This window comes from Odocoileus virginianus, chromosome 22 (genome assembly GCF_023699985.2).
Source record: "Odocoileus virginianus isolate 20LAN1187 ecotype Illinois chromosome 22, Ovbor_1.2, whole genome shotgun sequence".
In the NCBI taxonomy this organism is placed as follows: Eukaryota; Metazoa; Chordata; class Mammalia; order Artiodactyla; family Cervidae; genus Odocoileus; species Odocoileus virginianus.
The window spans coordinates 55,414,005-55,441,727 of NC_069695.1; the positions used below are offsets into that span (position 1 = coordinate 55,414,005).

At 59.4% G+C, this 27,723-nt stretch overlaps 1 protein-coding gene across 4 annotated transcripts; it reads left to right on the top strand.

Annotated features, from left to right (window-relative positions):
• The first annotated feature begins 990 nt into the window (after positions 1 to 990).
• On the top strand, positions 991 to 26,966 carry CTDP1 (CTD phosphatase subunit 1). Of its 4 annotated transcripts, none has more exons than XM_070453008.1 (14): positions 1,680 to 1,762; positions 3,882 to 3,970; positions 6,696 to 6,779; positions 7,278 to 7,371; positions 8,572 to 8,700; positions 10,134 to 10,284; positions 11,164 to 11,254; positions 12,787 to 12,953; positions 13,738 to 14,715; positions 14,934 to 15,075; positions 15,596 to 15,796; positions 20,360 to 20,522; positions 21,699 to 21,853; positions 26,168 to 26,966. In XM_070453008.1, exons 2-14 carry the CDS (start codon positions 3,936 to 3,938, stop codon positions 26,307 to 26,309), a joined length of 2,532 nt encoding a protein of 843 aa, XP_070309109.1. In that variant the 5' UTR covers positions 1,680 to 1,762; positions 3,882 to 3,935; the 3' UTR covers positions 26,310 to 26,966. The 4 variants fall into 4 exon arrangements, with proteins under 4 accessions (XP_020731287.2, XP_070309110.1, XP_070309109.1 ...); XM_070453007.1 differs by lacking the exon at positions 1,680 to 1,762 and adding an exon at positions 1,800 to 3,147 and having other exon boundaries at positions 3,234 to 3,970; XM_020875628.2 differs by lacking the exon at positions 3,882 to 3,970 and having other exon boundaries at positions 991 to 1,762.
• The last annotated feature ends 757 nt before the right edge of the window (positions 26,967 to 27,723 follow it).

Consider the following 27,723-nt stretch of genomic DNA (forward strand, 5'->3'; position numbering starts at 1 on the left):
CGCTCCATGCAGGCTAGCCACAAACCTCCAAGTGGTAAAACAAACAAACAAAAAACATGATCTGGGAAGCATAATAAAATGCATTAACAGTATGCGGATACTGAGTTGTCCGCATTTCTGAAATTGTGTCAGTTTTTGCTTCATGCACCTGCGGTGGGGGTGGGGGCTCTTGCTGTTGGGACAGGTGCTTCTGTCCAAATCTCAGCAGAGAAAAAGCAGAAATCGTATCAAGAAAGACCTTTTGAAGGCCTCCGCAAACGACTGCTCCCGGACTGAATCAGCTCGTCTCCGCGGCGGCTCCCGCTGTCTCCGGGCAGTGCACCAGGTCTCCCAAAGCGGGGTAAAGGCGAGGCGGACAGTGCGGTGAAGGTCCAGCCGGAAGAGACCCCAGAACACGCACTCCGGGGCGAGGAGGAGACCTGGCGACCAAGCCCCAACCTGGCGACCAAGCCCCAACCCGGCGACCAAGCCCCAACCCGGCGCCGCACGGGGCACGCTGGGCCAGCGGCCCACGACGCCCGCTCTGCACGCCGGGGTTCACAACGCAGCCCGGGATTCCCGGGGCAGCGGCACGCCGGGCATCGGACGACCGGACTCCGAGGGTGATGGGAGAAGTCGTGGGACGACGGCCGCTGCGGCGTGCCGGCACCCGCGGCGCCAAACGGGGCGAGTGCCGAGTGCCGGGTCTCCGGCCCCGCCGTCCTGAGACGCCAGCCAGCCCTCAGCGCGGAAAGGGCGGCGAGGAGCGCTGCATACTGGTACTTGTCGTTCTCCTGGCACCGTCCCCGAGCCTGCGATGGGGTCTGCGGGGCAGACACCCCTGTTGCATGCCGGCACTCCCGGCGCCAGATGGTGACTCGTGATCCCTAGGGGCGCGCTGCATGCTGGTACTTGTAGTTCTCCTGGCACCGGCCCCGAACCGGCGATGGGAGCTGCGGGACAGACACCCCTATTGCATGCCGGGACTCCCGGTGCCAGACGGGGATTCGTGATCCCGCGGGGCGCGCTGGACGCCGGGACTCGTAGTCCCAGGACTTACAGCCGCAGCGCCTGACACGCTTTGCGGCCCGGCGGCTCCGCTTTGCCTGCCGTCGCCAGTCCCGGATGCTGGTGCTCACGGGGTGAACGCAGCGAAGGTGCCTCGTTCCCAGCAGGGCCAGCCCCGCCCGCGCCCTCCAGGCAGCGGCCGGTTCCGGGGACCAGCCGGCCTCTCAGGCCCCGCGTGGCGTGCGCCCGCCACGGCCCCCGGCGCACGCGCGCGCGCGGCGACACGTGACTACGCACGCTGTCCCGGAAGTCGGCGCGGGACGGGCGGTGGGTGGAAGCCGGTGCGGGGCTGAGGATCGCAGCGTTACCGCCGTTGTCCCCTCCTGGGCCGGGGTCTCCCGCCCGCGGCGAGGGGCGCCGGGCCCTGAGCGTCTGCCGGCGCCCTTCCGTAGCGTCTCCGCCCGGCTGCGATGGAGGCGCCGCCCGGCGGCCGCCTTCCCGCCGAGGGCTCCCAGCCGCCGGCCGTAGCCGAGGTGCGCTGCCCCGGCCCCGGGCCGCTGCGCCTGCTCGAGTGGAGGGTGGCGGCTGGCACTGCCGTGCGCATCGGCTCTGTGCTGGCTGTGTGCGAGGCCGCCGCCTCCACGCAGCCCTCCGGGCCCGCCCCTGTCCGCACTGGCTCCGGAGGTTGCGTGCGCGCGGAGCGCAGGCTGAGGTCGGAGCGCGCGGGCGTGGTGCGAGAACTGTGCGCGCAGCCGGGCCAGGTGGTGGCCCCCGGGTGAGTGGTAACGGGGGAGGAAGCCAGGTCTGGAGGGAGCTCTGGGCCTGGGCCGGGAGGGGGACCTGGGCTAGGCACTGGGTGGGACAGGGTCTCCCGAGCTGCAGCTGAAGGGGCTACGCTCGGGGAGAACTTTGGAAGGTAGGGCGCACAGTTGCGCCTCTGCCTGTTTTTCGAAGGCTGGATGACAGTCCCTGCTAGTTATCTACTGATCGGAGGCAGCAAACTTGAAAAAAAAAAAAAAAAATCCCTGTGTCACCGAAATTGCACTTTTTGAAAGACAGTTGCATTCTTTTCTGTCTGTGACAGGTGTCTCCACCCAAGACTTCACGTTTATAAGTCAGGAAAACTAGGGGTCATAGCGCATACAGGAAGAAGCAGGCGTGCTCCTTGCTTGTTGTCACAGCGTTAATTGTTGGGAGGCGTGCACTTGTTAAGGTCCTAGTAAACCTTGTGAAGCGCGGTTGTAAAACCTGGCAGTTCTGCTTCATAGCTCAGGAAGGGGGTGCGGCTCTGGCAAGGTAGGTCAGGGCAAGCAGTAGTGTCTTCTCCTGCCATCGGCTCTTGCTGTCCTGCCCCTGTTATAACTTTGTGAAGGGATTTTTTTTTTCTTTTCTGAAGTGTATGAACCTCTTTATAAGTTGACCAGTGTTGTGCGCAAAGTTGTGTACACATGACTGGTGTTTCCGTTGCAGGGACGGAAACCTGGGGCAGGTGAGCATCCCTGCCTCCTGTTCCGTGGCTGGGGTGCAGTGTCCCTCTGTGGGGCCCAGTGCCCTGGGCACTCAGTTCCCTTTCTCCCCATCCTGGCCCTCCCCTGGAGAGGTGGGCCCCGGCCCCTGCTGCTCTCCCAGTGGCACAAGTTCATTCTCTGACTGTTGAACATTTTCCACCTGGTTCCACACGGCTAGAGCCTGCCTGCCTCGCAGTCCGGGGCACCTTATCCCGCGTCCAGTTCTCTTCTCTCATCTTTGGAGACGGAGCCAGGTCTTCAGCCATCTGTACCTGCCGCAGAGTGCAGGGGAGGTGGCTGGGCTGCACTCTCATCTGCCACCGCCAGAGCCATCCGCCTGGCCTTACGAGGGAGAGGCTTGCTGTGTGTGACACCCTGGTGTGCTTTCAGCATTGCTTTGAAGTCAGGTCTTCCTTGACCATTGCTTGGGCCCTGAGGAGCCTGTAAACCCACCACCTGGACAATGGACATGCTGTTTGATGTTGCTGTTTCACTGGGTAGAAAACCCTGAGGGAAAGACCTCTGCTCCATGTTGTTCTGTTACTCTGACTGCATGGAAACGACCCCGAGGCCCAGGCAGGCCGGTTACTGGTCACAGCAGCTAGTGAGCCTTCACGTGCAGCCGTCCTGCAGAGCAGAGGAGCCCAGTCAGGTAATGCCAGTCAGCCCAGTAGCTGGCCTAGTGATGAGGTCCCAGCTGTGGGTAATTTTCTCTTCTGTGTGTTTTTGGTGTTTCAGGTCTTGGGGTATCTTACTGCAGTGGTTCATCCCGGGGCCTTTTGAGACTCTGAGCAGTGGTAGCATTTCTCCTGGAACGCAGGTGTGAGAGGGTGTGTAAAGCACCAGCCCAGAGCCAGGCTCTGTGGCCGGAGTTGTCCTTGTGTTCGTCATCACTGTCACCAGCTGGCCTCCTCCTGACCACACCAGAGGTTGTTCTCCGGCAGGGAACAGTTCCAGGAACACAGAGACCTTGTCTCTGGATGTAGTGGAGATGGCAGACGCTCTTTTGACCTGTGATGGGATTGCGTGTTTCTGTAGCGCTCACACTGTCGGGGAGAGTGGGGATTGTTCTGACCTTTTAGACAGAGGAGGGGACGGGGTCCCAGCAGGTTCTGACACACCAGCCTGGTCCCTGCTGGGCTTCCCCGGGTCTCCTCCACACTGCTGTCTGCTTAGGCTGCATTTCACCCGGAGCATCCCCGTGCGGGAAGTAGATGGAATAAAAGTCTGTTTCTGTTCTCGTAATGCGTATTTATGTGGATTGAAATTATTTTGATTTGGAAATACTCTGACAAGGCACTGTTAGCAGAAAGTATTTCTGTTAATTATTTGTCCTTTCTTTTTACTTGTCTGCTTTTTTTTTCAATTCATGTGGATACATTGAAGTCTCCAAAGGAAAGGAAAATATACACATAAAATAATAAGAAAACAAGCCTGGTGATGGATAAGGACCGGCACAGGAGGAGGCTGTGTAGGTGCGTGCTTGCGTCTTTTCTTGACATCCAACTAGCATTATCTGTGCCCGGTAGCCTGTCTGTCTGAATCTCCTGTTTGTATCAGGATTGTACAGTGGTGATGTTTTTAATTCCTTCGTTTCTTCTTCCTTTCTTGGTTGGCTTTCTACTGTAAGAAAAAGTAACTTATTGGCGTGGACTCATGGGTGCTTATTCAGTGAATTATAGTCCATTCCAGTTACTTTCTCAACACGCAGATTATCCTGGACTAGGTAGCAGGCACCCTTCCAGGTCCTGTTTCCTGACACAGCCCTGGAATCAGCCTTTCTCAAGTCCTGCTTCCTTTCAGTGGAACTGTGGTCTGAATGTCTTGCCACCCAGTGCTCTTCAGTAGTCAGACATTTACCGCTCTGAAGAGGTCCCTTCACCCCTCACCCGTCTGACCCGCCCAGATCCAGTAGCTGGCAGCGCCCTGGGACCCACTCCCTGACGCTGCACTCCTTCCAACACAGCTGGTGCCCTCTGAGCTCCCCGTTAGAGCAGACAGACGCTCCTGAGCACAGAAACCTCCAGAGAGCTTGGTCCTTGTGTGCTGAGGGGAGTACCTTGTGTGGGGATTGCACTGATGATTGTCCTGTGGCCTCTCCTCAGGTACCTGCTGGGGAGGTTGGCCTGTGTTGGTGACTGGCTTGCCATTCTGAGGCTCGTCTCCCTGGTTGAAGTGTTTCTGGAGTTCACAGCACGTCAGTCCCTTGACTGTGCAGTGTATTGAGGGTAGAACGACCCTGCCCGTGGCAAGGTCTGCAGAGCTGAAGAGGGAGGACATCTCGTGCTAAAAGGATGTGGCTCTTGCTCCTGTCTGACCCCCTTTCCCTCTCTGGGGACTGCATCTCTTTGGGGGGATATTTTTTAAGCCCAAACAGAGATACAGAAGTCAGCTGGACAGATAGTGTCGTACCCAGCTCTGACCCTGGAGGGCAGATCTGAGTGGTCCTGTAATTTACAGCAAATGTAATCGGCCCTCCCTGTCCACAAGTTCCCCACTTGTGTGTTCAGCTGACTTTGGGTCAGAACATCTGAGCAGTGAGGGTAGGGATTCAGAAAGTTCCAAAAAGCAAAGCTTGAATTTGCCACATACCAGCAACTGTGATAGTGCTGACCTTGTGGTGGGTGTCACCAGTGACTGGGAGATGGTCCATGTACACAGGAGAGTATGTGTACACAGGAGGGTGTGTGGAAGTTGTGTGCACACACTGGGCTGTTTTCTGTAAGGGACTAGGGCACTCTCCGACTCTGGTACCTATGGGTCCTGGGAGCAGCCTCCCACAGATACACACAGGTGACTGTCAGGTTGGCTTCCCTCTAATGTGGGCTGGGCGTTCCTGCAACCTACTCAGCAAGTGTCAGCCCGAGCTGTGCATGCCGAGAGGAGCAGTGTGTCGGGGGCCCCCAGCCCGGGAGCCCACTGGCTGCTGTGTCCCTGTGGCCTCACGGGCAGCAGGTCTGTGGGGCCTGTGACCACAGCGTGAGCAGCATTGGCGACATGGTGGAAGAGCAGTTACTGTTTCTTCCCCGCCTGCCACCTGCGGGTGTCCCAGGAGGCAGGCAGCAGGCTGTGCTCAGGTGCCACAGGGCCCACAGCGCCCCGACCCGTGAGCAGATGCTGGAGGGCACCCTCGACCTTGAGCGGAGCACCTCCATCCACTTGCCAGCTCCACTGTGCGGTCTCAGACAAGTCCTAGACCCTTTCCCCCCTCACCCGCAGGAGGGTCCTTGGCAGGAAGGGATCCGGGAAGGTGGGCGGGGGCCGTGGCAGCAGTGGCCTCACCCCACAACTGAGGGTGAAGCGTGCAGGACCCCAGGCCGGCGCTGCTGACGGGCAGGGTCACCTGGAGGAGCTGCGTGTGCTCAGGGCAGGGGCTCATCCACTCCCCCAGCCTGTCTAGGGTCAGGGTGAGGGGGCAGTTTCAGGGAGGGGTTGAGATGGCGCTGACGGTGGGCCCTCAGTGAAGGGGCCGTGCTGCCCGTCCAGCACAGGCCTTGAGGTAGCCTGGTGGGGGGCACGGGGAGCCGGGTCATGAACAGCAGGGATGGGGCGGGGAGAGGCAGGAGAGGCCTCAGAGAGTCTGTGAGGAGACACCCCGAGGGCCCCCCACGCCGGGCGCCGGGGCCCTCACCCGCTGGGTCGGGAGGTGGGACCATGCTGACCTGCCCGGCACGCTGACCCACAGCCATCAGGTTGGGGAGCTGAAAGCCCCCTTCAGAGGCCGCTGCCAGGCCATGAGGGCTTGAGGTGAATGTACAAAGAAAACGGCAATTTCTGTGTTTATGAAAACTAGGAATATTAGTCCTGTCAGAAAAATTTAATCACAGCCTTTCTCTAGACCGGGAATGACTACGGGAGACAAGAATCATTTATTGTCTGTATTTTAATGAGTTGTTCCTTGTCGTATTAACGTTTCAGTTTTTCTAAGCTGCTTATCAGAAACCATAGGAGAATCCCATGTAAGCTTCTCATGCATTTTGAGACAGTTTTCTGTTATCTGACTGGACATCCTGAGTCCTTTCTGTTGTTCCAAAGGTAGTTTTGCTGTGTTTCATGTGAAGGACCCACGGAGGGGAAAGTCCTTCACTTTATCACCAGAGAGATGGCCTGGGGGTGGCGTGACCCCTGCAGTCCTGGGGCACCGATGAGCCCAGGGGTTGCAGCTCTTGCTGACATATGCTTGTTCTCCCCCGTTTCCAGGGCGGTCCTGGTACGCTTAGAAGGATGTAGTCACCCCGTCGTCATGAAGGGCTTGTGCGCCGAGTGTGGCCAGGACCTGACCCAGTAAGTGCTGGCGGCTCGGGAGCGGTGGGGCCTGTGGGGGCGAGGGCCGAGGGCTGGGGTGCAGGCCACGGCGCCACTGTCCTCCACACGCCGCGGGCCGGGCTGCCTCCTGGGGAGGCGCGCGCCTGGTGTGGTGCGTGCAGCTGTGACGAGCCCTCTTCCTCGTCCCTGTGGGCCGGCCTGGGCCTGGCCTGGACTCCCCGCCTGGGCGTGTCTCAGCCTGGGCGGCTTTGCCCCGTGGTCGAGGGTCCCCTGGCGCATGTGGAGCAGTGTGGACCTGTCTGTTTCTCATGCTGGGGGCCTCTGGGACCACCTTTATTTTCAAAGGGAACTTTGTGAGTGTGACTTAGTTTCTTCATCAGTGTTCCTGTGTTTCCAGACGGGGAAGACACTTTAGCATTAGGCCTGCGGTGCACGTCCACTAGAATTAAACCAAGCTGAAGTCCCCGTGTGAGTTAGCGAGCTAGAGCCCTGGCCTCAGAGCCCATCTCTCCGCAGGCTGCAGAGCAAGAACGGGCGGCAGCAGGTGCCGCTGTCCACGGCCACCGTGTCCATGGTGCACAGCGTCCCCGAGCTCATGGTTAGCTCCGAGGTAGGTGTCCTGGCGGGCCAGGGCTGGGAAGGTGGTCCTGGGGGCACTCCTCAGTTAGGGCGGGGGCGGGGGAGGAGACGGCAGGCCTGTTCTTGTCACTGTCGCGAGTGACCATAGTGCACGCATGGTCTGTGGAGCAAGCAGCCTGCCTTGGACGGGGGCTGCGCCTCTCCTGTTGTCTCCCTGCCTTTGAGTTGGGAGGTCTCCGGGATGCTGCCGCCGGAGCCTGGGCTCAGAGGGGAAGACAGCCTTCGTTGGGGAGCCCCGGCCGGGCAGGGTCGTGAGCTGGGGGCACTGGAAGGCTCCTGCCTGGGAGCAGGGCTGTGCGGGAGGTGAGCCGTGTCGGCTGAGTGGTGCTGGCCACAGGGGCGTGGGGGCCCAGTGCATGCTTTCACGAGCAGACGTGCATGTGCTGCGGGGAGGTCTGGGAACGGAAAGCTTGCTCTTGTACATTGCGAGAGTCATGTGGCCATGCTGACCAGAGGCCTCCTGATGCTGAGTCAGGGCCCACACGGGCACAAGTGTCGCCAGGACCGGGCACCAGCACGGGCCCCGTGAGGACTGGCTTCTTGTCTTGTTGAAGGAGCCTTGGAGCTCTGCGTTTCTGTAAGCTGTTGGTAAAAACACTGTGCTTGTAAACGACACATGCCTACTTTGTGTTTCGTGGAGAAGACGAAATACCAGAGACGTGATTCTGCCTTCTCTGAATTACTGAAATCTAAGCATAAGTATGTAAGCGTGTTTAAGACAAAACAAGGAAGTCTGAGGTAGAAAAGAGAAGGAAGTGTTTCCGCTGTTTCTGCTATAACGGGGTAGCTCTTGGCTTTCTGCATAAACTCTTTGGGGAACACAAGGTGGGATTCCTGTCGCTCATCAGGACGGCTGCAGCCGCTCCGCGGCTCATGGCATCTCAGTCCTCGTGCACCCCGCCCTGAGTGACTCTGTATAGACTCAGCCTCTTGCCTGTCCGCCCCCTATCACTGGTCCATACGCAACTAGAAGTAGTCACGGTCAGAGTGGCTTGAGGACATTCGAGCAAATGGAACAGGCTTCAGGCACCAGGGCATCAACTCCGGGCTGCTGGGCGCATGGGTGTGGTGGGCACCCCCACCTTCCTGTTCTGTTTCCTGAGAAGACGGAGTGTCACCTTGCCTCTGCACGGCCTTCCTCAGTCACTTCTCTTTCCCTCCCTGGCTGTAGCAAGCTGAAAAGCTGGGGAGGGAAGACCAGCAGCGCCTGCACCGCAACAGGAAGCTGGTGCTCATGGTGGACTTGGACCAGACGCTGATCCACACCACGGAGCAGCACTGCCAGCAGATGTCCAACAAGGTGAGCGTGGGTGGGCGCGGCCAGCAGGGCGGCTGCGGGCGTCCTCGGAAGGAGCCTGGGTGTTGGGCTCAGGAAGTGAGCAGGCTCTGCCCCGAGCTCATGGCCACGGTGGGGGAACAGTGGAGAGCTGGTGGGGGCTGGAGTGGACCCTCTCCCACAGAGCAGCGCCGGTGTTCGATGGCTAGTGTTTCTGTGTCGTGGGATCTTCTGTCCCGACAGGTCTCCATGCTGGCTGTGCCGTCACCTGCGGATGTGTCTCAGGGTTTCCTGCATCATGACCACTGCGTTCACAGGCGGCAGAGCTGGGTGGGCAGGGATGGGGCACCGCGGTGGCGACTGCAGCCACTTGGGGCTTGTCTGCCGCGGAGCGGGACATTTCCATTCATTTCATAAGAGTTTGAATGGTTGCATCACACCCAGTATGAGCATGTGTGGTAGTAAGGTGTTCCCGGGGCCACGTGGACCATGCCCACTGCTGGCAGCTTCCCTGTGCCCCCCTGATCCCCCGCCACTGCTGCTCCCAGACCTGCAGGACACCTGGCAGGCAGGACCTAGAGAGGTGGGTTGAACCCTTAACCTCGGAGACCCTCACTTGGGATTTGAGGATTTTTCTGTTGCAGCGTTCAGACGATTTACCGCTTAGCGTGGGGCTGGGGTGGCGGGGGCGGTTGTATCATCTCGACTCCCAAGTGTTTTACCAGAGTAGCCCCACCGTGAACAGTGTGACAGTTACAGCCCATGAAAACTTAACAATGCCTCAGTCATTTCCTTTTCTTTTTGAGTTTATTATTACTGGGAAAATGAATGATAAACAGAATTAAAAGGATCAGAGTTTAACTTTCTAAGGAGAGTAGACTCTCGTGCATGTTGGTCACGTGTGAGCAGGTTGGAGTTACTGATCTCATCTGTCTCCTAAAGGTGGACCTGGTTTTTGTGCCGTAAGTCAGTGGAGTTGCATCTTACAGCTATAAGGGAGTTAGGCTGAGTTGTGTGGGGCTCTTCGCTTACCTTCATCTCTGACTCCGGGAGGTGCTGTGGATAGACCCTGGAGTCTGCGGTGGTTGGCTGCCTGCTCCTTGTGAAGTGACCCACTCAGGGTGCTTGTGAAATGGTTAGGACATGCGTGTCCACCACTGTCCTGAGACACTTGGCGAGGTCCCTGGTGCCTGGTCCTCAGATAGCTGAGGAACCATAGTTGTCACAGGAAGCTATCGCAGGTCACCTGGCTGTTCTGGGCAGTCACTGTGATTGTCCGGAGTGCTCACCCGGGCGGTTACTGCAGGAAAGGGCTGAGCCCCCTTACAGAGTGTGAGAGAGGAAGGTGTTTGTGGCATGCAGGCTGTGCTGCCCTGACTCTCCCTGTAGCCCCCGGCCGGGCAGCGGTCACCTGCCGCCCATCAGTGCTGCCCTCTGACCGGACCTCCGCTCTGCAGGGCATCTTCCACTTCCAGCTGGGCCGGGGCGAGCCCATGCTGCACACGCGCCTGCGTCCCCACTGCAAGGAGTTCCTGGAGAAGGTGGCCCGGCTGTACGAGCTGCACGTGTTCACGTTTGGCAGCCGGCTGTACGCGCACACCATCGCAGGTGAGCACCCCGCGGTATTCTGTCCTGCTCCAGACACTCACGGCCGGTGTGCGGATGTGGTCCTCTCCTTCTCAATGGTGGGCCCTGCAGATGGAGCGAAGGTCAGAGGCTCTGCCTGACTCTTCCTCGGCCCCGCAGTGGTGGTGGGGGCGCGGGCAGGCCGGTCCTCCAGAACCTCCACTCCGCCCAGCCAGCAGTCACGCTCCAGTCCTGAGTGCAAGCCCCTGTCCCTCTGTCAGCTGCACACCACGGACCCCTGGAGAGGAGGGTCAGGATCACAGACACGTGGGGAAGTAGGAGCTCTCTGTAAGGGCTTTCTTATACAGGCAGAGGCCCTCAGGGCTGCCAGCCTGGTCACCGGGGACATGTCCATCTCGGTTGACATAGACAGCAGTCGACATGGGTGTCGAGTCTGACCTCGGGGTTCTGTCACAGGGCGGGGGGTCTGGTGGGCGCACAGTGAGCCCAAGAACAGCTGAGCGGTGCTGCATGCCGCTGGTTAGGTGCTTCCTCGTCCATGTCCACGAGGTTCTGTTGTCGGGAGCGAGTTTCAAAGCGCTGCCCGGACGCCCTGCTCTCCCCTCTGCTGTACGAATTCACTGGCCTGGGACGCACAGAGGCCGTAGGCCCCTCCCGGGAGCCGTGGCACAGGTGGGGTCCCCGTGCTGGTCACCAGCAGGCCCTGGGCTCCTGGGGCCGCACTGAGCTATGTTCACCCCACCTGCTGAGCCAGCAGGATCCGGGTGGGGGGCGCTCCATCAGCATCTGGACCGATCCCCTTCTCCTAAGGCGGGGCAGGCTCCGTGTCTTCCCGTCTCGCATGCGGTGGGACGGCAGCGCGTCTCAGACATGTGACCTTGTCCTGTTTTCTTCTCAAAGGCTTTTTAGACCCTGAGAAAAAGCTGTTTTCTCATCGAATATTATCGAGGGACGAATGTATTGACCCGTTTTCCAAAACAGGGAACCTTAGGTAGGTACCTGGCTGTGCGCTTCCTGTCGTAAAGTCTGCATCTGGAGCATCAGGCCTCTGGTTCTGTATCTCCTCTCCCGGTCCCCAGCGTCCACTCCAGCATGTGGACAGCCACTGTCTTCTAACCAGATCCCTCCCTTCTCTGCTTTCTCTGAAAGTCCAGGCAGCGATGGCTCCTGGGGGGCTCGGGCCGGAGCCCGGGATCGCACGTGTGGGAGTGTGCGTGGGGCGGGGTCAGAGGTGTGTGGCAAGCGCCTGGGGTGGGGCTCCTGGGGCACCCCAGCCACCTCTGGGGCCTGATTCCTTTATGGCCTCGCATGTGCCGACCCTGACATCAGTGTCCTGCCTCCTTCCACCCCACGGGCCCCTCCCGTCCTGGCCTCTGATCCTTCACTGAAGGCCTGTTGTGCGAATTTTTTGCTCACCCTATGTAAGGAATTTTCCCGTTTCTACCCAGAGAGAGGCAGCCTCCCCCCCGATAAGGGGGTACATACCGCTGTCTCGGGTGTGGTCTTTTGGCCAGTGTTGGTCACCCTTAGCTGACATTTCGAGATTCAGATTTAGGATGTTCTGTTCACGTCTGTGGTACATAAGAGAGCCTGAGAGTACTCATCCGGAAACAGTGCTCATGTTTACCAGTTGAGCATCCGAATGAGCAGATACAGAGACCAGGGAAGGTGCGATGCTTGTCAGGGGAGAAGCTGCCTGAGGACAGGGTGTCCAGGGACAGGGTTCCTGGCAGCTCCAGGCAGGGGTGCTTGGCGGTGCAGGTTTCTGGCCGCGAGCTGTTCCTGGTCTCGCTGGAGTTAGATGTGCTGAAAGCATCCCCAGTGTAGGTCATTGTTGGTACCCTGTGCCTATGGAAACAGACTCACAGAAAATCATTTCGGACATGTAAACGTTTTTCCTGCCTTTAGTGGCAGCTAGAAAACCTGAGCAGTGGCAGGTGCTTCTGCTGGGTTTGTTCCTCGGGCCTGGAAGACGGGCAGGAAGCACTTGTCCTCTGACTCTCGTGTCTTCACGCTTGCCTGTCAATGTTGGTGTTGGGGGCAGAAACCAGGTGACGAGACCCCAGAGCGGGCCTGTGTCCCTCGGGCTTTCTGGATCCTTGGTGACATGTCTGCCCCCCCAGCACCCCAGCATCACTGTTCTGTCCTGATGTCACGTACACGCCCAGCTGAGATGTGAGTGGGGCTCTGCATCCCACCTGGAGCCGGTAGCTCTCACGGAGCGTGGGCCGATGGTGTGCTGGGCGGGGACACAGCCAGGCTCGTTGGTCCACTCCAGCTTCCCCTGGGCAGAGGGCTTCCTGCTCCTGCCCTGAGGAGCGCCACAGTGGAGAAGTGTTAGTGATCTTAGTGTCACTTTCTCTGGAAATCTTGAGAGTCTTGTGTTTTAAACAAGCCCTTCCATGTGGCTCACGCCTGGTCCAGGTTAGTCTGCTGTCTGTTGGTTCCACCTGAGAGACAATATAAATGCTTGGTGGGTGGTGACTTTCATAAGAGGTGATAGTGATGCATGTTTACTTTCAGAAACCTCTTTCCCTGTGGAGACTCCATGGTTTGCATCATCGACGACCGAGAAGATGTCTGGAAGTTCGCCCCCAACCTGATAACTGTGAAGAAGTACGTCTACTTCCAGGGCATTGGGGACATCCATGCCCCATCTGCGCCCCGGGAGCCCCCAGCAAGGAAGAGAGGTGGGTGGTCCCCGGCCATCGGGGAGTGTGCCAGCCTTGGTCCCGTCTCAGCTGTGGCTGCTGCTCATTTGGGGCTCCGTTTGGTTTTGTTCCGTTACTTGTGTTTCAGTGTCAGAGAGGTTGTGTGGGTTTGTTTGTTACACTGATAGTATTTACTTTCAGTGTAACAATATTAGCCTGAGCGTTTTTTCCTGTTGAGTCAAGAGTGAAGAATGCTGCTTGACTTAATGCATCTGAACGCTCCCTTTCCTCCCAGTTGTCCCTGGAAAGAACAGCTCGGCCCAGGGGTGTGGTCTGGGGGCTCCTGCAGAGGCAGGGCCGCTGCGTCCTGCCCAGACCTGCACAGAGCCCCTCGGGCCAGTTGAGCCCGGATTCTGGAGAAGGTTTGAAGTTTCAGCTTAAAGTGTTTCTGATGATCTTTAGCTTTTAAATTATTTTCAGAATACAGTTATCGCTGCAGGGCTGAAGCAGAACTTTGAGACCTGGCAGGGGGAGGGAGGCCCCAGGGTGCCCTGCATGGCTGAGGCAGGGCCCGTCTGACCACAGCCTGGGAGCCAAGAGTGGTCCGCACATCTCGGACCCTGTGGAGCCCCTAACACAGTGACCGACGAGGCGGCCAGCCTGGAGTGGTTGCCTGCCGGCCGCCTCCCGGTGTGTGCCGCCGTCTAGAGGTGGCTGGAGCTGCAGGCGCAGGCAGGCAGCATGTCCACAGGAGGCTTCCTGTCGCTCGCTGAGTAATGGTGGCCTTGTCCCCTGTGTCCTCGCCTGGTCGATCCTCCTGAAGGTGCCGATGCCGCAGAGCAGCCTCTGTCCATCAGGGACTCCGAGGAAGGAAGACCAGCGTCTGCAGTGGAGAGTAATGGCCTTGGGAGGCCCACCCGGGAGCTCAACGGGGGCCTGGGCCCTCGGGGGGTCTGGCCCTGCCAGGAGGAGGAAAGGGCCGCCCGGCCCACCACCTGCACCCCCTCGACTGACGGCCGTGGGTCTTCGGCGGGCGCCCAGCTGCGCGGAAAGACCCCGCCAGAGAAGAGGCCCATGCGGGGTCCAGCTGGCCCCGACCCAGACCCGGACGTGCCCAGCGACAGCGGGAGCAGCAGCGAGTCTGAGGGCCAGCCCTCGCCCACCCCCTCCGATGGGGAGAGCAGGGAGAGGAGGACCCGGAGGAAGCCCCAGGCCTCCCGTGAAGCTGGGAAGGCCACGCAGCAGGGAGGCCCCCCAGGTCCAGCCGGGGAGCGACTCGCGGGCGCCAACCACTGTGGGGAGCCTGGCACTGGTGTGCCGGCGGACGCGCAGGAGGACGGGGAGCGGGACGGGCTGTGCGCTCTGGGTGGCGGCTGCACCGACCGCAAGGAGGCCGAGACCGAGTCCCAGAACAGCGAACAGTCGGGCATCACGGTGGGCGAGTCCCTGGACCAGAGCATGGAGGAAGAGGAGGAGGAGGACGCGGACGACGACGACCACCTGGTGCACCTGGAGGAGATCCTTGCCCGCGTGCACTCCGACTACTACGCCAAGTACGACCGCTTCCTCAGTGGCGAGAGCTCCGAGGCCCCTGACATACGAAAGATCGTCCCCGAGCTGCGCAGCAAGGTGCTGGCGGATGTGGCCATCATCTTCAGCGGGCTGCACCCCACCAACTTCCCCGTGGAGCGCACGCGGGAGCACTACCACGCCCGGGCGCTAGGCGCGCGCATCCTCACCCAGCTCGTGCTCGACCCCGACGACCCCGCCCGGCCCACCCACCTTATCGCCGCGCGGGCCGGTGAGTCACCCTTAGCCCTTCCGCCACCGAGTGGGGGGTCCAGGTGTCCCCGAGTCCTGAAGTCCCGGGCCGGAAGCTCTGGTTGGGGGCCAAGAGGCAGCACGGGCAGATCGGGAGCATCCCAGGACAGGCCCCGCCCCTCCGGCTCCACCCCGGCCCCTCCGGCTCCACCCCGGCACCCCCGCTTCGCGGCTCTGAGTGGATGAGTTTGCCCACAGGCACGGAAAAGGTGCGCCAGGCCCAGGAGTGCGGGCAGCTGCACGTGGTCAACCCCGACTGGCTGTGGAGCTGCCTGGAGCGCTGGGACAGGGTGGAGGAGCAGCTGTTCCCGCTACGCGACGACCAGGGCAGGGCGCAGAGGTGAGCTCCGGGCGGCCGGTCTGCGGAGACGCCCGCCTGTCTCTCCCCTGTCCCCGCCACGCGGGCTGTCACCCAGAGCCCTTCTCCCTGGCACCACCTGGAGAAGGGGCAGAATCACTGCTTCTAAGACACGAGACGGCATTCCCCCGTGATTCCTGGTTTGCAGGTGTTTCGAGGCTGGGAATGCTTCTGTTGCATCCCGGGGTCTCTGCAGAGTCCAGCATGGAGGGAGGTGGTTGCTGGGGGAGGGCGGGTGCAGAGGCGTGAGGGCTGTGGTATAGGGGGACTGGGCTCGCGGGCGCCCCTCTCCATCAGAGCGGGCACTGGGTTTAGAGGGAGGGCTGCAAACAGCCCAAGAGAGAGCAGTGCCGAGAAGGCTGCCCTATGTCCGAGGCCGCGGCTGAGCCCCAGGCCTGACCAGGAACCGCGTGCCCATGTGCAGAGTCACGGTCCCGGCAGGAGGGGTTGCCGGGGTCCTGTTGGTTCCAGCCCCTCTCACGGCCCTTCTTCTCGCCCATAGGGAGGACAGCCCCGCGTCCTTCCCCGACAGGCAGAGCCTCCTCCCCACCGCCCTGTTCCACCCGACTCCCGTGCATCCCAAGGCCCCGCCTGGTCCTGAAGTCCGGATCTACGATGCCAGCACAGGCAAACTCATCCGCACAGCTGCCTCGGGCCCCGGGCCACCCGGTGCCCTGCCCCACGCGGGGCTCTCCTCCTTCAGGTACTTGCACCCACTTGCAGGGAGGTACCCCTGGGCCACGGTTGGCCACGAGGAGCAGGCTGCATGTGGGGCAGGCTGGGGCCAGGCCTTCTGCCCTGTCTCCTGTCTGTCTGGTGCAGGGCTGGGCCGGAGGAGGCATGGTTCTGCCTGGACGGGTATGCAGCCCTCCTCTGCCCAGGGCCAGCAAGGGAGCAGGAGGCAGCCCTGGCCCTCCCGCTTTGCCCTGCCAATTGCATCCCCAGGACACGGGATGGGCCTGTCGGGAGCAGCTCCAGCCCTGTGCAGACACACGGGCCCTGGAGACCATAGGCTGTGTGTCTGTCCTGATGCTGGGCTCCGGGTGTGGACAGACAGATGCACTCAGTGGTTGAGGCCAGTTTCAGTTGGGTGTTGGTTGGTGGTTTTGTTATTTGAAACTAAAAGCGTGGTCACTGATAGAGCTTTGATTTTTTTTTTTTTTTCATGACGACGTGATATGTAATCATTTAAATAGATGCATTGTGACCCTGTGTGCTGTTTTTGTTCCCGTGGAGTTGCTTTCTAGCTGGGTTAAAGGTCATGGACATCTTTGACTCTGATAAATGGGGCAGTTAGTTGTTTCGCCAAAGGCTCGTCGAGCTCCATGGTCCCGCCTGGCATGCTCTGGCCCCTCGCCTCCCGGCCCTGGCCTGTCTCAGACACACGGCTGCGCCCTGACGCACCTCCGGCCTCTGCAGCCCTGTGGACCCGCCTCCACTTCGCTGGCTGTCGTCTTGCATCCTGAGTTGTTGCTTCTTCCTGGCTGGCTTCTGGGAGCTCTGCCTGGGTCCTCCAGGGTGGCGGTCGCTGTCAGAAGGCTGCATCACTGCCTGGGTTCAGGACATGCTGGTCCGTGCTGGCAGCCGAGTGGTGCTGGCCCCTCGTCCATGTGGACATGTGACCTGCCAGGGTTTTTTTTACGGTGACCGTCGTGTTCTCTCAGGTCCTTCCTGACAGAGAGCAGGTGTTTGGGTGGCACGTTGAGGGGGGCCCTGGAGCTGTGCTGGCCTCGGCACGTGTCTGTGGAGGTTGCGCTATCTGGACAAAAGCGGCCCAGTATTTCTAGAGTAACTCGTGCAGGTTATCCTAAACAGCATTTGGATTTTGGGGTGCAGCTCTGTATTCTGTCATCCAAGAAGCTTCACGGGGCTCTCCTTCTGTGGAGCTGATCTTGTGGCTCCTTGCCCACGTGCGTGTGTGGGACATCCGGCTTGTCGCCGCGTGGTGCATGCTCACTGTGCGTGCATCCTTACACCGAGCTGTTCTCATCATGTGAGCTCATGGACAGTGAGCTCCGTCTCTGAGGTTCCTCCTTGTGAGGGTGAGCCCGACGGGGTGCAGGACTCGCCTCCGAGCGCCCGGCCCACACCACCCCCTGGGTCATCCCCCCTTTCTGGTGCTGTTTCCTGGAGTTGGCGCCTCGCCCACGCGTGTGCAGAGGGCAGGGTGGGCTGCACTCTTGGGGGCAGCATGCTGGCCAAGTTCTGAGCCGGAACCCCAGGGCAACCCGATTGTGACCAGACACCATAACCGTTGGGCAGTTGCTTCCGTCTGATGCTTGTTTGGGAGTCGTAAGTCTCGGGAGCTCCTGCCTTGATGTTCTGGTTCTGGGCTAAGGTGCCAGCCCACAAGGGGCCTGGAGTCAGAGGTCATTGGGGAACATGGGCAGAGCACCTCTCACGTGGGATCCCCACGTGCAGGTCGCCACAGGGACCGTGGCGGGGAGAGAAGCTGCCGTTCAGAGCCCCTGGGCTGGGGCCCGGGTCCAGGCTGCCCATGTGGCAGGCGCAGCTCCACGGGGTCGCTGGCCTAGGGCCGTGTCTGGAGAGCAGGGTGCAAGGTCAAGGCCACAGCAGCACACCTCACATGCGTCTCCCAGTGGGTCAGCCTCTGAAACAGCTTCTCCTATGCCCTTTGTTAGCTGTGTGCTGCGGGTTGTGAATGTCTTGTTTTTTTAAGTATAGGTTTTTGGAGATGGTTGTATGGGAAGAGGCAGTTAACAGAAATGACAGAGCACCCAGGGACCCTTTAACCATCTCCCCCCAGTGGCCACATCTCCAGACCTGCAGCCCATGTCAAGCCGAGATGCCTACCCCAACGGTCCAGACCCAGAGTGGCCACCCACTCTGGGCCCCCTGCCACCCCCCAAGCTTCCCTGTCCCCCCCCCCCACAGCCTCCCTGCCCCACCCCCACCGGGCCCTGCCACCCCCACCACTCCTTGCCTCCCAGACTCCCGCAGCCCCCCACCCCCACTCCAGTCTGTGCCCACCTCTGTCCTGTCGTCTGAGAGCTCGGGCTGGTAGTCTGACGGCTCGCAGCTCTGCCTGGCTCCGCTCCCTGGAGACGCTGCCCCAGCGTCGCTGTGCTGACTGCTCAGAGGGCAGCGTGGTGTGAGCTGTGGCAGCTCCTGTGACTATCCACCCACTGAGGATACCGGGGGCATGTCCAGCTCTGGATTCTGACCAACAGGGCTGCTGTAAACATGTGCATGTCTCTGTTTCTCCCTGGTCGAGCATGGGGACTGCTGTGGGCTTGCTGACACGGGGGCAGGGAGTGGTCCGTGGCCATGTGACCATCTCCCCCAGTCTCTGTAGGTGGTGCGGGTGTTTCCGCCTGGGGAGCCATGCAGGCAGTGTGGGATGTCGAGAGCTGGAGGGAGCGGTGGGGCTTTGGCGACTGGTGGTCGCCACGTTAGGAAACAAAGTGGAGACGTCTTTAAAATACTCACTTTTCATTCTTCTTAAAATAGCAAACCTCTGCATGTTAACACCACCTTAATGAAGAGCAACTATTTTCCAGTTCCCTGGTGCCTCAGATAGTAAAGAATCTGCTGCAGTGTTGGAGACCCAGGTTCTAGCCTTGGGTCAGGAAGATCCCCTGGAGAAGGAAATGGCAACCCACTCCAGTGTTCTTGCCTGGAGAATCCCATGGACAGAGGAGCCTGGAGGGCTACACTCCATGGGGTCACACACGACTGTTTTCCAAGTAGAAAAGAAACGTACTGAGAAGCGTGGCTTATTTGCGTTTTGGGGAATCTCTGGCTGATGAAGGGCGGGTGCCGCTCACCCACCCGGTGTGACTGCCTTCTGGCAGGGGAGGCCATGAGGGGGAGTGGTGGCCGACTAGTCCTGTCCCTGGATGAGGGAGCATCTTGGTGGTGCCTGCAGGGTCCCGGGAGCCTCGGCCTGAGGCAGTGAGGGGCAGGTGCTCGTGTGCACCGGGTGGAGTCTGCACCTGAGGGAGCTGCCCCAGTGGAGCCCCGGGCCTCTGCCTCGCATGGAGGGCGCTCATGTTCCCTCCTTTCCCTTTCTGGATCTGGAGGGAGGCTTAACAGGTGTGTATTCAGTAAAAAGATACCATTGCCGTTTCTCCACGCTCGTGAGAGCTGTGGCTGTTGGGACCTGACGTGGGGCCGTACAGAGATCTTGTGGCTGCTTGACCTCAAGTGGAGGGCAGATCCCCCCACTCTGACTTCTGGGCAAACCCTCCCTGTCCACCCCGCCAGACCAGTACTGAGTAGTGTGGTTTTTTGATGAGAGAGGAGGTCAGTGTCTGCTTTCAGCCCAAGGATAGCAGAGCCTGACCTGTCGCATTCTGGCTGGACCTGCTGGGCTTTGGTTTCATAAATAAAGACTGATGAAACCTGAGTAGGCACCACCTATGAGGCAGCATGTGTCTTCACAGCTCAGGTTTCCCATGTGTGTGCCCTGTGTGTGTACCCCGGGTGTGTATATACGCTGTGTATGCTGTGGGTGTGGGTGTGTTTACCTCAGGCATATGTATGTGTATATTCTGTGAGAGTGTACCCTGGGTGTGTGTATGCCCTGTGTGTGTGTGTGTGTACCCTGGATGTATGTATACCGTCTATGTGTGTGTGTTTATCCCGGGTGTGTGTATATTCTCTGTGTGTGTGTTTACCCCGGGTGTGTGTGTGCCCTGTGTGTGTGTGTGTGTGTGTGTACCCTGGATGTATGTATACCATCTGTGTGTGTGTGTACCCCAGGTGTGTGTATATTCTGTGTGTGTGTGTGTGTGTACCCCGGGTGTGTGTATATGCCCTGTGTGTGTGTGTGTACCCCGGGTGTGTGTGTGTACCCCGGGTGTGTGTATATTCTGTGTGTGTGTGTGTACCCCGGGTGTGTGTATGCCCTGTGTGTGTGTGTATACCCTGGTTGTATGTATACCATCTGTATGTATATGTGTACCCCGGGTGTGTGTATATTCTCTGTGTGTGTGTGTACCCTGGGTGTGTGTATGCCCTGTGTGTGTGTGTGTACACCCTGGATGTATGTATACTGTCTGTATGGGTGTGTGTATATTCTCTGTGTGTGTGTGTGTACCCTGGGTGTATGTATACCGTCTGTGTGTATGTTTACCCCGGGCGTGTGTATAACCTGTGTATGTATACTCTGTATGTGTAAGTGTGCCCTGGGTGTGTGTGCACCCTGGGTGTATGTATACTGTGTGTGTGTGTGTGCACATGTACCTGTCCTGAGAGTCGGGCTCGGGCCGGCTGTCCTCACGGTCTGTGACTTCCCTTCCAGGGCAGTGCAGCCACGCCCCCAGCAGGTGTTTGGTGATGAGCTGCCCGACAGTCAGGATGGGGAGCAGCCTGGTCCTTCCCGGAGGAAGCGCCAGCCCAGCATGTCGGAAACCATGCCTCTGTACACGCTGTGCAAGGAGGACTTGGAGAGCATGGACAAGGAGGTGAGCCCGCACTGCCCTCTGTCCACCTGGGGGCAGCTTGGTGGGACGTGACTGGTCAGTGTGTGGGCAGCGCAGGGGGCAGGTTTCTGACCCCACCCGGGGACCGCGGCGCTCTCGGGTGCGCTGCAGGCCTCCTCTCAGAGGAGATGTAGACTCTTGCAGTTCGGGTGCTCCATGTCTGTGGACGTGTGGGTCTGTTTGGGGCAGTGAGTGCCATCTGTCAGCACAGGAGTCCTGCCTCACCACCCGTGTGGGCGTTCTCACGTTTCATGGGAGAAATGGAGGCCTTCAGCTTAACTGAAGAGGGTGGATTACGTGTGAAGGCCTTGTGAAAGTGGTAGTCGGTCAGTCGTGTCTGACTGTTTGTGATCTATGGACTATAGCCCACCAGGCTCCTCTGTCCCTGGAATCCTCCAGGCAAGCATACTGGAGTGGGTAGCCTTTCCCTTCTCCAGGGGAATCTTCCTGACCCAGGGATCAAACCCAGGTCTCCTGCGTTGGAGGCAGATTCTTTACCATCTGCGCCACCAGGGATGCCTGGAAGACCTTGTGGGCCCGACAGCAAAGCCAGCCCTTGAACTGTCGCCTCAGCGTGTGCGCTTTAACTCGCGGATGCACGTGCCTTGTCCCTTCTCAGCTGTACACGTGGGTTTGCAACTGGAGACGTCGCTGATCTGAGCCCTCCGCCGTGGCGGTGGTCCCTGCTCAGAGCTGCTCTACTTGGGGGTGGGGTGGGGTGTCCCCCCTCACCCAAATTTCATCAGAGGGTTTTTAATCCTGGCCAAGCCTGGTTCCAGGGCTTTCCTCCAAGGCATCCCCATCATCCACTGTGCGTCCACGACTTGCGCAGGGAAGTGGGCCCCATAGAGCCGTGGGGGGTACACGCCCAGGACGGGGCTCCAGGGGCACCAGCCGTCATCCTGGGCTCTGGGCCCCCCTGACTCAGGGTTTAGGCAGAAATGGTGCTTTGTTGGGCGTTGGAGTTCTCCGTGGGGGTAGTGGCACAGCCCGGGCTACCCCTTCCCGCCTGGGGCCAACCCCACATCGGAGCTGCAGGGAGCTGCTGCGTGCCCTCCCGGGGAGCGGGCGGCGCTGAGACCCACCCTTGGGGAGGGGCCGCCAGGCAGGTTCCACAGGAAGATGTTGCGTCTGTGCTGACACTGGGCCCCTTGTCAGGTGGACGACATCCTGGGCGAGGGCAGCGACGACAGCGACAGCGAGAAGAAGCCCCCGGAGGAGGAGGAACCGGGGCGCGGCCTATCGCCCGAGGCCCTGGGGACGCCGCGGGGGCGCCGGCTGGAGAGGAGCACTGCAGATAGCCGGGGGCTCAGGTGAGCGCACCATCCTGTTGGGTCTTCCCGGCGGCGGGGACCCTGATGGGCGGGGGGAATCCTGAGGGGGTCCCCGGAGGGCAGAGGCCTCCTCCTGCTCTTTGAGCAGGCAGCTGGGTCCAGGCTCGCTGTGTGAGCGCCTGTGGGCGTCTGCATCTGTGTCCTCTGGGCCGTCTGGTCTGACTCACAGGCCGGCCTGTGGGTGAACTGACCTGCGGAGAAGGTTCAGCCCCTTCAGGCAGGCACAGAGCAGGGCCCTGCTAGAGCCCCGCAGCAGGCAGAGGTGCGGGACCACGCCCTCCGTGTGCAGGAGCCCCCTCGGCGCCCTGTGCTTCCCCGCTTCATAGAAACGCTGTTCCGTGGGTCGAGGCGAGAACTGTGAATTCTGTTCTGGGTGATCAGCCGCACAGGATGGTTTGACCCCATGTCCTCGCACATGGGGAATTCTGCCATCAGGGCGGAGGGTATGGGAGTGCAGGCGTCCTGCACCCTGCATCTGCGCCGGGCGTGGGGGGCAGGGGAGCCCAGTGCTCTGTCCCGCAAGGGCTCAGAAAGCTGCTTTTGTCATGAAACGCACTCGGACTTTTCAGAAGCAATCGAGCAGATGAAGTCTAGATAAGCTTTTCTTGGAGCGTGCCCTCTCACCCCGCAGTCCTTCCCTGGATCACATGCCCTGGGGCCCCGGTGCCATGTTACGCACCCCACATGTGCGTCTCTGAAGACACGCAGAGCCTCCATTGTGGCAGGGCCGGACTGGGCGGGAGCCCACCCGGGAGGCACCATCTGCTCAGCCTTTGGGCCCCAGCGGCTTTCCACACCACAGGGCAGGCGCTCCTGGGGTGCTCAGCTCAGGATTTGCCAAAACTGCTGGATCAGATCAGGTGTTTCCTCATTTTTGTAATAATGGCCATGTTTCCAAATGAGAGAGACATTCTTTTCAGGTCCTTTCGTGCCCTGGTGGTACCAGGTTGCCGTTCCGTCCCGATGCCCTGTTCCCGGCGCACTGCCCTGCACCCCCCTACCCCCGTCATAACCTCCATTTAATGCACACGTGCACGGAAGTGACCATCTACTCCACCGTGAGTGCAGCTGGGACAGCGGTGGAATACAGACCTGTTCACACACACGCGTGCACACACATGCACCCGACGTGGCCTTGATGGGTAAACTCCAACCTTAGCATGTGCAGTGCTGCCCTTTTCTTTTTGCCAAAAATACCCAGCGGGTTGTAACTAGCAGTTCAGACATATGTGCTTTATGGATTTTGTCTGATCTGGGTTAGGTGTTGATACAAAATAACAGTTTTTTATTTAGTATTTACTAAGCAGCAGACTTCAGATGTGGGTCTACATGCTTTTCTTCAGCACAGTGCTCAGACACCGAACCGTAGGGGATGAAATTTGCAAGCGTGTTTGAGTTCCTGTTCACGTTGTTGCTTTATTCCACATCAAATCTAAGATGACTCTCGGGCCTTAAATTTTCTCCAAATTAAATCTGTTAGCGTTTCCCTAGGGAACTGTGCAGCTGGTTGTGGAAACAAAACACAAATATTGCTTGTTCTGCTGGGAGGAGAGGAAGCTGGTCTCAATTACAGGCCTTTATTAACCATGGCTTGCAGCTGTTTCCAGGCTTTGAGGTAATTTAAGCACTAAAACTCAATTGTGTTGGATGTGAGATTACTCCAAACATTGTGTAACCGGGACTGAAGGCTTGCCTGTTCCACCAGCGGGCACTGCCTCTGTGGCCTCTGACCTTCGTCCCTGGCAAGCCCTCCCACTAGACCCCAAGGTCCCCCAGAGACTTCCTTCTATGGACCCCCGGGGTTCAGCAAGTTGACGTTCATCTCTGTGCGGAGGCTGCAGTAGGTTGCGGGGTCCCCCTGCCTGGCTGGCTGCGGGTATCTCCGTGGGGCTTGCGTCTTCCTGGCTCTGAGGTCCACAGGGTCCGTTGCCCTGAGAGGGGAGGGGCAGCAGTGTCTCCAAATGTGTTTGAGAAGGTTTTATCAAAAGTGGACCGGAGTGCCCCTCGTGGGGACCTGTGCTTCTGCCCTGGGGCCCTACCCGGCCCCACCCCCACCCCAGGGGGCTCACCACTGATGGCCTCAGCTCCTTGTCGAAACACCTTGGGGCACGTGAGGGTCTCTGCACCTCATGTTTCTTACTTCCAGGAAGGTTGCCCCCTCCCCAGTGACTCACTGGGGGTCTCCCAGCACACAGAGTAGAAGGTGGCCGAGAAGGACCTGGAGGAACAACCCGTGTCCCCAGGGTCTCGCTGCGGCTGAGGCCATGCAGCCAGAGGTGGGGCCTAGGAGCCAGCATCCACAGTTGAGCAGGACTTGCCTGGGGCCGTCTGTTCACTGCACATGTGTTATTGCTGTGCACACGTGTGCACACACACACGACCTCCAGTTCTGTCCCTGGGAGGTGGTACCCCTGTGAGGAATGTGGTTAATAGGGTTGTTTGCAGTGGTTTGAACGATAAAGAAGGAAGCAGTCTTTCAGAACTGTCTCTACGTGTTATTTCTAAATGTATCTGCATGTTCACCACTTGACAAAGAGAAATAATATGCGTGCTTCAGATTAATTACACTTAGTAACAACTTCTGTTCAAGCATCTCTGCACATCCAGAGTCAGCGCTGCAGTGTGGGGTGCCAGCCCGGGGCCCTGCATCTGCTCTGATTTGGTTTGAGAGCTGCGGCCCTGCATCCACACCTCCCCCCACCCGGCGCTGGACCCCAGCTTGGCTGGCACCTTTGCTGGAAGCATTGCAGGGACCCACTCAGCCCCATCCTCGTGTCCAGACCCTGGCACCCTCCCCTCTTCCCAGCCCAGCCCCCTCAAGGTGTGAACGGGGCCTGAGACGACGGGTTCTTTCCGGTCGACTTGCCCTTCCCTGTCCCCCGCCCCGTGGGGCCCAGCGCCCAGTTCCAGCTGTGGGCACGGAGGGGAAAGGCGGCTGTGGCCTGTGGCTGTGCCCTGTCCCGTGTCAGCCTGTCTGAGGTGGGTGTGGCTGCTGCAGGGCTGTTTCTAGGATGAGGCAGGACGCCCTGGGGGCCCACTGCCCTCCCAGACCCGGCTGCTCCGTGCAGCCTCTGAGCTCAGGCCCCAGAGACCTACAGTTCACGTGTCTCCTCATCCCGCCACCTCATGTTTCTCTGTAAGTGATGGCATAAAACGGAGTGGTTTTTTAAATGGAGATGCGCCTCACCCCAAGGCTGCTCTGCCTGCAGCTCTTCTTGTAACCATGACAACAGTAGAGTGTCCAGAGTGACGCTCCGCTTACCTGGTGCAGATGAAAGTCTGTGAAGACACATGTGTCCGGTGTCCGGTGCCCGCTCCTTTTCTGGGATGTGTCCCTCTGGGTGGGGCTGGAGGCACAGGATGTGGGGGACCCTCAGCCTCTGAGCTCGGCATGGGGGAGTGTGACCTCAGGGTGGCGGGCAGTTCCAGGCACCAAGCCATGAGCGTGTTGGTCGAGGAGCTGAGGGCACCAGGCTCCCGTCCAGCACCCACCCCATGGCACCTTGCTGGATGCGGCTGGGCGGCCGTCCAGGGACGTGTCTTCTCATGGGGAGACGTGCCTGCTGCACATCCCGGCTCGGGAACTCGCTTCCCAGGGCCAGTCCCACTCCCACGTCAGGCCCAGGGCCTCCCCTCAGCCTCGCAGGCAGGACCCAGGGCCTCCCCTCGGCTCCTGCCAGCCTGAGGGGTGAGGTGCTTTGTAACTGCACCTCTGTTTCACTTTCCAGTTAAGTTGCACTATTTTTTCAGTGTTTGTTGTCCTTTTTGAATTTTCTATTTTTGGGGGTCAGTTCTTTTCTGTTTGGGGAGTGTTTCTCACGATTAGATCGTTTATTGTCTGTTGTAGAAGCATCTTTGTGATAGAGCTTGAGTAATAGATGACATCGTCTTGTGTGTGTGGCTGCTGACAGTGCCTTTTGTGTCTCTAAGAGTTGCACTTTTGGGGGTTTTCTTCTCTTTGGAAGGTTTTCCCAAACCAGAGGTGTGTGTCAGGGGATGTACATACTCTTATATAACTAAAGTTTCCTTTTCAATAAATGGTGCTGCAACAATTAGAAGTCCAAATGTAAGATAGTCTTGCCCACAGTCTGAAATTTACCCAGAAATTAACTCAAAGTAGATTATAGGCCTGAACCATGAACCTGTCTTCTGGTGACTGTCCCCGTGTCCCTTTCTGGCGCCTTGTCCCGCCCTGCCCTCTCCTGTCCTCAGGCATCACAGGCACTGTGTCACCTGCTGTGGGCCCTGGCCATCAGGGCTGGGAGCATCATGGCGTGTCTGCTTCCGTTGCAGGGGCCACAAGAGGAAGCTGAATGAAGAGGATGCGGCCAGCGAGTCTAGCGGGGCATCCAGCTGCGAGGACGAGGAGGGGGGCAGCTCAGAGGCGGACGAGATGGCGGCTGCGCTGGAGGCCGAGCTGGGTGACCTCATGTGACCTGGGACAGCCCGCAGCTCACCCACGATAGGATGTGTCTGTGTGCAGAGCTCCACCTGCAGAAATATTATTTTGCAGAAATAGGTGTTTTTAGAAGTTACCACAGGAAGGCCAACTTGTTAAGGACAGCGCTGTGGGGAGCGCGGGCCACACCAGAGACCGTCATTGAGCTCAGCCGAGCCACACGGCAGGGCCAAGCATGGGGTCTGTCATCAGAGGAGGGGTGTGGGCTGGAGCGTGGGGTCTGTCATCAGAGCTGGGGGGGCACTTGTGACATCAGTGCTGTAGCACGTCACTTAGGGTGAGGCCTGGGGCCCCGACGAGACTCAGGGGATGGTGCGCGGGAGTCCAGCGGCGTCCTGGCTCTCCTGACGGAAGCGGCGGCGTGTGCAGGGTTTAAGTGAGGCTGCGCGGCACGCACACCTGCGCAGAGCGTGGATGGGCCGGGGGGCGCCCGGTGTGCTGTGGCCCGTGGGGGCCCTGACACCAGGTCCCATGGCTCCGCGCCCAGGCCGCCTCCTCACTCCCATGGGGATCGAGACAAAGGCCACTGCCTTCGGCTCCTTCGTGAGATCAGATGTAAAGTTTTGTATATCTATTTCATATGTGACCCACCGAACAGATTTTTCTTTCATTTAATAAAACTTTTTTTTGTAAGCCTGCTTCTCCGCCCTGTTCCCTCTCAGGGTCCAGCCACCCGCCGGCCCTCCCCAGCGCCGGTCAGGGAGGTTGTGGACACATACTTGGGGAGGTTCATGGGTGAGTGAGCGGGGCCTTGGGCATTGGAATGGAGAAGCAGGGTCCTCCCAAGCTTGCCCACGGCTGTTGCTTGTTCCGTACACACCAAAGCTTTAGAAAAGCTAAGGACTGCTGCTATTTCTAATAGATTTATGAAAATTAGATCTAACACCAAAGGAAAGCAGAGCAGTTCTGGTCCTAGGAGCTCAGAGCTGACAAGATTGTAAAATTCGTCATGTCCAGCTTGTCAGCCAGCAGCACGGACAGTGTGGTCCTGTCCCCAGGACCTTGTGTCTCACCCGCAGGCCTGTGCACTCAGATGGCCCCAGTCAGAGCCCCCTGGGACCGCTGACCGGAGACCCCGGGCGCTTCGCCTTCAGCCTCCGCACTCAGGGCAGTATGGGGGCGATTTCATCTTCAGGCCTGCCCTGAGACAGCCCTCTGGCCCTTGCTGGTGACCCCAGGTTGGCCTGCAGGTGGAGGCACAGAGCCCAGGAAGGCCTGAGGAGCCTGCAGCCTGCCGTGTGGGGCAGAGCGGGGCCTGGGGCGTCAGCGGAGCCAGTCTGAGGCATGGATGAGTGCCGGCACTGTTGAGCCACCAGACGTAGAAAGCATGCCCGCTTCACCTCTAAGTCAGCAAGCAGAGCAGACCTTTCTGTTCCCATTTCCTGGGGTA